Raw genomic sequence first — 10362 nt, 5'->3', positions numbered from 1 at the left:
TCAAAGTTGTCGGACAATTCCTTGTTATAGATTATTGTCCTTGAAAGGTGAAAATGCCGCCTGAAAGCTATAAAAAGAAGATAAAACTTTTAATAGTTCGCCAATCTCATTATTGGTGTCATCCCACTTGTCCTGCATTTGTTAATTACAGGTAAAATATAGGTGAAAATTTGTAGGACAAGTGGGAGGTATATAGTTATTAATTACCTGTTAATTGCTTGTTTATCACAACAAAAGATCAAAGGGAGCTATCTATAGTCTGTTTTAAATTGTGTGAAAAGGTAGCCACATTCAAAAGGTAAAGTCTGTAAAATATATAAACAAGTCAAAAACTTTCATTTATATATTTTGCATTTTGGTTTACGTTTTGTATGGAGTTACCATTATGATGCTATTTTTTTCTTTGTAAACATGTAGGTTGCAAAAAATTACGCAAAATATATCTCAATATTTTATTTCGTACATAAATATAACAATGAAAATAACAAATGTTTACATTTGCACTACAAATATCATTTATAAGCACTAATACATCACATTGTTTTCATAAAATGTTCATTGTCACACAGAATGTTCATTATCACCTAACCAAGATGTATCAGATGAGAGGCGGCGTCAGCATACTGCACTACTGTCATCTCATTGTTGTGCAGTCTTTGTTTGAGTTGTTGCAGTCTGGTGTCTATATTGCAGTACTTTCTGCGTTTTTGTGCTGGTAGTCCTCCGGCGGCAATCTGAATGATGTTACTTCATTGACAGCTTGAATCTGTTTGATGTGTTTGATGAACGAGTAGATGTTTGGATGAGCAGTTTGTATCTGTTTCTTTATCTTTGAGTGCCATCCTTCCAAGTGATTTGTTGTTCTTGGTCCATCATGACTGGTGGTTCCAAATGTGGCTGTCTGACTCTACCCATTTTGTGGTTACATAGTCGGTAAACGGAACTGTGTCCATGTTCACATCGGCATTGTCTAGCTCGTTCAAGGCATTGAACCATACATCTTAAACACTTTCTTGCGGTACAAGTGGTAATACAGCTGCTCTGCGTACTAGTGTTGTGATGGCGTCAATGTCTCTGTATGCAATCTGTAGGCCTGTGTGTTGAGTCTTTCTCCAGATACATTGTGTAAAGTGGAAGAAACAACCTCTCAGTGTAGCACCAGGAAATACAGTCTTAGAGGCATTAATAGTTGCAGTTTCAAAATCCACCACTAGAGTTGTTGGTTGAAGCTGAAGTCCAATCTCTGTACATTTGGCTTTCACAATGTTGAAGAATCTGGTGTAAATCTGCTCACTTTTCCCAGGAAGTAGACCATAGACGAGTGGATACATCTGGCCGTTTACTGTCCCATGGATTGTATAGAGTTGTGTAAATAATGTATGACGTGTAGAAAGTTCCATCTCCATACAAGGTAGTGTTGTTTGTAAGATGCTGCAAGTTTCTGCAAAACGAAAATCCTAGGTCCATTGTTGTCATCAGCAAGTAGGAATTGTTCACCAGTTGAAGTCTGAACCCATTGGTCTTGCAAATCAAGTTCATTAATGGTTGATGGTTACTTGGGTAAGAGACGGGAACGTTGTCTGTACAGAATAGTTCTAGAAGACTGGAAAGTAGGAAGCTTTGCAACCATCTGCTCAGTGGCGTCATCCCATTCTGGTGTTCTCAACTTGGAAATTTCTTCATCATATATCTTTGGAACAGGGTCGGTCTCTTCTCTACATCTCTTTTTTATAGCATTCATTACTTTATTTGCTTGCAGCTTATATGGGTCAGATGCATAATTATGCTGAAGATTGAAGCCAATGGGAATTTTATTAAGAGTGTTTATAGTTGCTGGACAAGTTCTAACAGCACATTGCCAGTAGACTCTCTCTTCACGTCGTGATTTTATCTGGAAACGGTAGTTGTTGTAGACAAGACTTTGTCCACCCTTGGTGTTCTCTACGAATTCAACGTTTAACTGAGCATTAGCCATTTTGACTGATGAATTTTCCAATTTTCTCTATGCTTATATACATATACTGAACAGTATTCAAAGCCATGCTAATAAGATAATCATGTGAACATTACTTACTAATATGAATGAGAAAGGCCAAGCTCATTAAGAATATTAAAATAATTTTCAACTATTACCAAACTTAAGAGAATTAAACTAAAGTGATATACCAAGCTCATTATAATGACAACTTACTTGAAGATGTGCGTAATTATGATGATTATAAGATTCAATAAGTTATGATGATTAAGTGAATAAGTTAGCAACATTTTCTTTTTATTTATTTATATTTTTTAGAACTTTTGATCATATATATATAATATCTTATAACATTTTTTTTTAATTTTGAAATATATATAGCAGGTTATTATACATTATTTTTTTTGTACATTAGTTAATACAATTTTTTTTTAATTTTTGAATATCATTTTGCCTTTTTTGTTGTACTTTAGATATAGATTTATTGCCAATTAATGGAAAAGACTATAACACTACCAACACTTTATAAAAACATAATTATCTAATTAGTCAAAATAATTTTGCAGGACAAGTGGGATGTACGTTTTTTTACAAATGTAGGACAAGTGGGTATAAACCTCATTATTGATGTCATATTCACTTACTTGCATATCATTAAGTGTCAAAATTGGTTGGCAAATAAACATCTAAATATACAATTAACAATTTCGTGATTAGAATCCCAATTTTCAAAACTTTATAGCTTTGTTTTTTTAATATCCAATTTTGGTTCTGTAAAATGTTTCATTTAGATAAAACAATTCATATTTTGTATGTGAATTTATAACTTTTCTTTTAACTTGAAAAATAATTTTGAAATAATATTTATATGTAAACCTCTATTTTCATACAAAATCATTTTAATTTTTTATGCTTATATAATCTATAATCTAATTAGTGAATATTTATTTAAACATTCCATTGGCAGTGTAGGGAAGCAAAAGAATTTTTCAATTCTTTTTAAAAACGAAAATGTTATGATGATTTAAAGTTGATGCCCTATGCCACTCAATGTTTTTTTTTTTTTTTTTTTTTTTTTTTTTTGGCCAACCAAAATCAAATCACAGGTAAGTGTTGACATCAGGAGGAACTCTCCTATTGACAATTGTCTGAATTTCCTCTGACCCTGTAATCCTCTATTCATTTTGGATATTGAAAATCCGCATATAAGCATTTCCCTATGGCAACATGGAAAATCCATTTTTGAGTACTTTTTTTGCTTTAGGTGCCCTTTACTTGTGATATTTTATTGTGAAAACACTGTATTTACAAATTTAAAGCCAAAGATATCACCTTTTGCGAAAATTTAAAGATTTAGGGTTTTTGACATGTGATCAAGAAAAAGGGGGAGGCATGTCAGACATAAATTTTTAAAAATAGACCAATTTTTCAGAAAATGACTACTTTTAAAGGCTATCTCTTTATTAATATTGTTAAAAAACAAGTTGTGATTGATTTTTTTTTATTTGAAAAGTCAGAAAAAGTTCTTTGCAAATATTTAATGCATTTTAGAATATTGTCACTTTTTTGCTCGCGCAACTTGGTTACCCTATATTTAAAAATCAAATATTTAAAAAAGTACTTGTCACATTTCACTGAAACTTTGCAAATGCATTCAGTATGTGTAAAGGAAGATACTTGTATAGTTATTTATTTTTTCTAAGACAGAAAGTGACTCTTTAGGTTACAGACCACCAATTCAACCAATGAGCATTTGGAACGCACGGGGCAAAAATAGTCCTACGCAGAAATGACCCCTGTTCCTCATAGTGCTGTGAAAAAAGTTCTCATCTCATTTAAAAAATTTAAACAGTTTCGTCTGAAAGGAAAAACATTTCTGTACATTTTATAGGTGCATTTTGCTTCTTGTGATGTGAAGCCTAATCTCCATAATGATTTCTAAATATACCCCTATCTTGTGAAAACACTGGGATTTCCCATGCTATTTATAGACACTTCACTTCCGGTGATCAGTACTGCACTGCAAGTCTGCTAACCCCACATGCCATTCTGAGGATTGTGAGCTGACATATGTAGAATCATGCTGATATATTTTGTGAAATTTGCATAGAAGCCAATGGGAAGTGGAATTAGTGGTTTTTAGCCTGTAATCTGTGTTGGACTTCTCATACGTATACGCGAAAAAGCCTCTAGTTCGATTTTATTGGTACACAGTTTTAATTTGGAAAATACTGAAACTCGGTATTGATAGTACCAGTCTTGTAGTTCATAAGTTTTAGTTCTTTATGGGTAAAAAAGTGATTTTAAGTTATAATACATGGAAGCTTAAATCTTTGATACTTCTATACCCCGGTAAGATAACGGTCGGATGGACGATTTGGGAACACTGAGTTTGTTGTCGTCAGAGCCTAAAATATATCTCAAGTGCCTAGTGGTATCACAAACATGTTGAACTTGACTTGCATGTGACGTAATTATGATATACACGTGTTCTAGATAAGATTAGAAAGTGTTAACCGTCAGACCGAAGCAAAAATGGTGTTTCTAGTTTTCTTAGTACAGCTCTTGTTTCAATTTAGTAATTCTCAGACTACACCTAAACCATGCTGCGTCGGACGTCAATTTACAGCCACACTGTTTACTGTGGTCGGGTCTTACACTAAAGGAGTGCCATCCACGGCCGAGGTAATGAATGATTTATTCTTGGGCTTTGAAAGGAAGTATTTTCGTCTCCAGGAACCCAAACAGCATTCCTACGTTGGGCTATAACGTTGGTTCAACGGAGTCATTTACTTTGGGCTAACGTAGGGTACCCAATGTTGGCCCTACGATTTAAGTGCAAAGAGGGCCAACGTAGACCCAACGGAGGCAAACAATAGTCCAACGAATGCTCAATGTTGTCCCAACGTAAACCCAACCATATGGTCCCACGATTTTATTCCTTAAGATATTAGAAGAGAGTTTTATAATGCATTTCCTTGTTATAGCACAGATTGCTGATGCTATGCACTCGGCAAATTTCCCCTCAATTTATCATATAAATTCTTTACAGTAAGAATATACCAATGATAAGCTGATTGTTGTTAACAAGATTAAAACAAGAAAATCTATTGTAAAATTTCCAGATACCGCTGGACGTAGTGAAAATGTACTTCTCCGCGCTTGGTGAACAGGAGACATAGACAAAAAATTAACTCGCTTAAAGACAAAATAGCATGTCTTGGTTGGTTGTCATTATTGCCTTTTGTTGCCCGAGATAGGTGACATGCTGTGTGTTGTTTATGTTGCATGAAATGTTTTCTATTGGTTGCCTGAGGTGGGTGGTTTGGTGTTGGCTGTCTATGTTGGGTGATGGTTGCCTGAGGTGGGTGGTTTGGTGTTAGCTGTCTATGTTGGATGATGGTTGCCTGAGGTGGGTGGTTTGGTGTTAGCTGTCTATGTTGGATGATGGATGCCTGAGGTGGGTGGTTTGGTGTTAGCTGTCTATGTTGGGTGATGGATGCCTGAGGTGAGTGGTTTGGTGTTAGCTATCTATGTTGGATGATGGATGCCTGAGGTGGGTGGTTTGGTGTTAGCTGTCTATGTTGGGTGATGGATGCCTGAGGTGGGTGGTTTGGTGTTGGCTGTCTATGTTGGGTGATGGATGCATGTTGTGTATATGAGATGGGCGGCATGCTGTGGGTCGACCATGTTTGTGAACATGCTTTTCTGTGTTGGATAACATTGGTGTTTATGAGGTGTTGGATAACATTGGTGTCTATGAGGTTTTGCTTCAGCGTTGGCCATTGTATGTCTTTCCTTTCTGTGTTTGAATGCATACATCGATGTTCATAACAAATAAGTTATGTATGTGTCGAACTTTCATCGAACTGTAAATGCAGTCCCTAATGATTTTTATTACCTTTGCACATGCCTGATCGTAACATTTTGTTTCTTTAAAAGTGTTCTCTTTTGAAAATGAGTTTGATGAAAGTGTAATTAACACTCTTAAATACATATATTCTGGACCATAAGGCAGTATCGTTTGTAAAAAGAAGGAACCAGGCAGTGGGTGGTGCATGGAAAATTCTGTTACCAATAAAGTTTAATCCGCAGTAGAGGTCACTCATGTGTTCTAAACATGAATGTTGGTTGGTAATTTTTTTTTATCTAAAGTACAAATGTAGGAAGAATGAAACAAATTACATAAAAAGCACAAGAAAGTTGTAATACACTTAAATAACTCTTTGATCTGGTCATAATTTAGTTCATTTGTTAGGGAAGTGTGAACATATATATTTTAACTTATCCACTTTTGATGCAGAAAGATCCCTGTTCTCTCTTACATCACTTTTGAACCAAAAAACAAACTAAACAAGTAGGATAACATTTACTCAGTGCCGTCCATTTTATAGGATCTGCCTGGTTTCTACATTGACAGTCTTTTAATACCATTTCTGTATTTAATACAAGCATCAATCAATTGTCAAACTTTAATTTACTTTTTTATATCTAGAAAAACTTACAAGTCCAATATGATTTCGACGCAAAGATGGTTTTCTCTAATTATACAGATGGTACCACCATTCTTGAGAATTATAACACGGTACGTAGGTATATTCTAGTACCAGTACTCATGAAAATCAGACAGGAAATTAAAAGTCTCAAATTCACTCGAACTCTAATTCAGAATCAGTTACAGACCACAAAACCAGTCTTCCTTTGTCATTAGGTTGTTGCACTTATATAAAAACTCTGAAACTTTGATTTTTTCCTATATTTTCAATAAAGGCCTCACAAAGAATTATCGTCATTTTTTTATTCCCTTGGGAAATGAATGTATATGGTTTCTTCAAAATGCAGATCTTTATGCAGGATTGACTATTATATTGCATGTGAAATCTTAAAAGGCATCGTTGGTTTGATTGGTTTTTCCGCAACATAAATCACCTCCAATATTGTGCCTATTGTCAGAATTTTTTTCAGCAACGCTTGGACTGATTCCAAATGTTTTCCTGTACATTGTACTATGGAAATCATACTTGGTAGCTCGCACTTTTGAATAAGTATTCTATCCGACATGCTCTTGAACTTGATCATAACTATCCTACATAAATGGCATTTTCTCCCCAAATTGATACGTTCACTGATATTTAAACATTGTATTTCAACACGTGCAGAAGGCGGATCCAAAGGGTCAGACTCGGTGGTTAACACACCCCCTTAATTTTCGAAATTGCATGCATTTTAATTTTGTGTAATATTTGGGCATAAATGAACTACATGTATTAATAGCCTTAACACACACATATTTCCTACTTTTTTTTAATCACACTCTTTTCTGCTTTTTTTTCTGAATCGGAATAAAAATTTTATAAATTTCTAGAACTGAATGGCATGTTGCAAGGTGGGTTAGACAGCATTGTAAGTACAAGCGAAAATATGTGATACATTATTATCCCTTGAGAGAGTTTCGGAGCTTGTAATTGTATTTCTTTTTCTGCTGTTTTGAATACTACGTTGGAAGCGCCGAATACCAAAAAATATTAGTATGGCATAGTACGCAAATTTTCTCAAACAGCTATGATATAAAATACAGACATATTATCTTTTCTTTTGGATGCATTAAAAAAAGCTACATATATATTGTTCAAAGGATGGTCAATTCTGGCAGAATTGATCGAAGCAATATATTTAACACACGGAAACCCTGTCGAATCAATGCTAACAAACAACGCGTTTCGCTCGCTTTATGACGCATGTCTACTTCTTTATGATATTCATATAATGCATGTACAACTTTTTCCCCAGAGAAAGCGTTATCTAACTACCAAAACATCGTGTACAAAATTGGACTTGGATTCAAACGAACAGATGATAGGCCCCTGCATCCCAAGTAAGTGTGTTTAATTTTAACTTAATGGATAGATCTCTCGAGTTTTGTTGCACATGATGGCATATATAATCAAGATAAAAGACTTAGTTTTTTTGGCTGATCACTCGCTACATTTAAAGGAAACTGATTTTCTTTTGCAAAGACTGGTATGGAAAGGTCTAATGTTTAAGGGTTAAAAGTAAACATCCTTACATTACTTCCAAGTTTTTTTTTAATTGTTTTTGAACTAAATATGCATACTGAGCTGAGCAAGCATTAACAAAACAGTTAATAATAAAAGAGGCACGGCAACAAAAAAGAAAATCATAAATGAAAGGTGCATTTTCTTTTTAGGTGAAGCCCAATATAGAGGACGACACACGATTGGTGACGCCACTCCAATGGATGTTGACACTTGGTATCTGGAAAACACTCCTTTAGGGAACATAACACTATCCGTGACGGCCGACGACTGTACACCAGTCATCCAAGGGATAAGTGCTAATGCTAATGACAGTATGTTGTCAATTTTCTAGATAATGGACTACCATTTACGTACAATTCGACGTTTTTAGCCTCTCCACTGTTTTGTGGGGATATTTACTTTCATTTACTTGTGCTTGATTTGATTTCCCATTTATAGACGGGTTCATGTACTGTGCTCGAAAAATTTGGTTGATTACCCGTTCTTACTTACAAATATACCAAGTACATATATATGGAACGCCTAAACTGTCTGATGAGATACACATTTGTTTACGTGTTGTCAATTGTATATTACTTGCTGTGGTTTTATAATTACATGTGGTCATTTTGTATTTACGTTATGTAGGAACATCTTTACATTATGTCGTTTTGTCTTTACGTTCTGCCACTTCGTCTATACGTTCTGTCATTTCGTCTTTACGTTCTGTAATTTTGTCTTTACGTTCTGTCGTTTTATGATTAGGTTATGTCAACATATATTTACGTAATGTGGATTTATCTTTACGTGCAGTGGTTTTCTTACAACGTGAGGTCGTTTCATCTTTACGTTATGTCGATCTGTAAATACTTTATATACATTTTCTTTTCTTTACATGCAGTGATTTCTTCTTTACGTGATGTGGACAAAAATTCCATGATGACGTGTGACCCCTGAACTTTTCGATCGTGTAAACTCCAAATCAGTCCGTAAAAGGCAAAATAGACGTCACAACGCCGATTAGAAAAAAATGCTGAACGAAATACCATTGGGTAGTCTATCCAGTCACCCTAGAGTATTTATTCTATAGTAAAAAATAGCTTATTTGTTCAATATTATCACAATTGATACACCTGGGACTCTGTTGATGACTTGTGGCGATTTTCGTAGTCAGAATATATTTTTTTAATTCCAAAAACATGGGAATTTCGACTCCCGCGAAAATTTGGGTAAATTCGACTCTACAAGTTATTGCGTGACTAAATTTAATTTTCTACATTAACAAACCACCAAAACTAATTTTCAAGAAAGAATTTTAAAAAAATGTTAAAAATATTACCCCTACCCCTAGAAAACTGGTCTCAGTATCAAACATCATTCTCATTCACAGCCTACCGACACTGTGAAACTCATATTTTAGGTATTCATTATTAAAATAATGGTTTACTCAGCATATCTGATCAATTCAGGCGTTTGAATTTCTTTATAGGATTGCATTTACTATAAAATCAAGAAAAGGGGAATTTACAGAATTTCTTTATCACCCGTTATTATCTTTCTTCAGAATACCGTAGTTTAAACAAGTGTTTGTGTGATACAGTAGATTTGAATAGTGATTTGAATTTAGTTATTTCGGACACTGTCAGTCTCTCCTTTTCATTTCTTAATTTCACATTCATGTATCATTTTTTTATATTTTCAGTTATCTCACAGACGACAAGTTTTGTACGTGATGTTGTGTATGGTTCTATAGAGACTTCACTGTTCCAGGAGCCCCATCCTTGTAACTAGCTCAGCGGAAGAATTCTAAATAAAATACGGTCTTTATATATTAAGTTTTCTAATAAGCGTTATAAAAGTTGGTTGCAAGCACGTATGTATGGACAGCAGACAGATACTTACTGCAACAATGTCGAACATAAAACTAATATTTGCGGCTTGAACTCTAGAGAAAATCATACAAAATTGCTAGAGGAATGGCTGAAAGATTAATCAGGGGAACCAAAATTCTAGCGGAAATCAAAAGTGTAATCCAGGGAAAAAGATCAGGCATGGAAAACAGACACACACAACAAAGACCTCAAAATATCAAAACAATACATACAAAGACGAAAGAGGAAAGGAAAATTATGACACGTTGAACAAATAGGTTTTCATGGTGCAGATGGATACACCGTAACGATCCACAAGTTCATGATGACGACCATACAACTTCTGTAGTGATGACTTCAATCTTGTAGCAACATAACCCTGCATGTTCCAAAACATAATTGTAAGAAGTATAGCGCGATACAAAAAGTCTGCTTAGTTACGGCAAGCTCTGGCATAACGTATGAGTTGTGAAGGTAT

General features: G+C 34.6%; 1 protein-coding gene across 1 annotated transcript; it reads left to right on the top strand.

Moving 5' to 3' along the window:
- Positions 1-4449: 4449 nt before the first annotated feature.
- Positions 4450-9842, top strand: LOC148620323 (uncharacterized). The gene is made up of 5 exons (XM_088581098.1): positions 4450-4660; positions 6471-6560; positions 7766-7850; positions 8184-8345; positions 9716-9842. The coding sequence occupies exons 1-5, from the start codon at positions 4511-4513 to the stop codon at positions 9802-9804; spliced, it is 576 nt and encodes a 191-aa protein (XP_088437224.1). The 5' UTR covers positions 4450-4510; the 3' UTR covers positions 9805-9842.
- Positions 9843-10362: the final 520 nt, after the last annotated feature.

Source organism: Perna viridis, chromosome 4 (genome assembly GCF_037379345.1).
Source record: "Perna viridis isolate PV_CMFRI_1.1 ecotype Kerala chromosome 4, ASM3737934v1, whole genome shotgun sequence".
NCBI classification, from domain to species: Eukaryota; Metazoa; Mollusca; class Bivalvia; order Mytilida; family Mytilidae; genus Perna; species Perna viridis.
This window is presented reverse-complemented; position numbering and strand designations above follow the sequence as displayed.

Coding starts and splice junctions, on each gene's coding strand:
- LOC148620323 (XM_088581098.1), top strand. CDS start 4,511: ATGGTGTTTCTAGTTTTCTTAGTACAGCTCTTGTTTCAATTTAGTAAT. Junction 4,661..6,470: donor GAGTGCCATCCACGGCCGAG/GTAATGAATGAT, acceptor TTTTATATCTAG/AAAAACTTACAAGTCCAATA. Junction 7,851..8,183: donor GATAGGCCCCTGCATCCCAA/GTAAGTGTGTTT, acceptor TTTTCTTTTTAG/GTGAAGCCCAATATAGAGGA.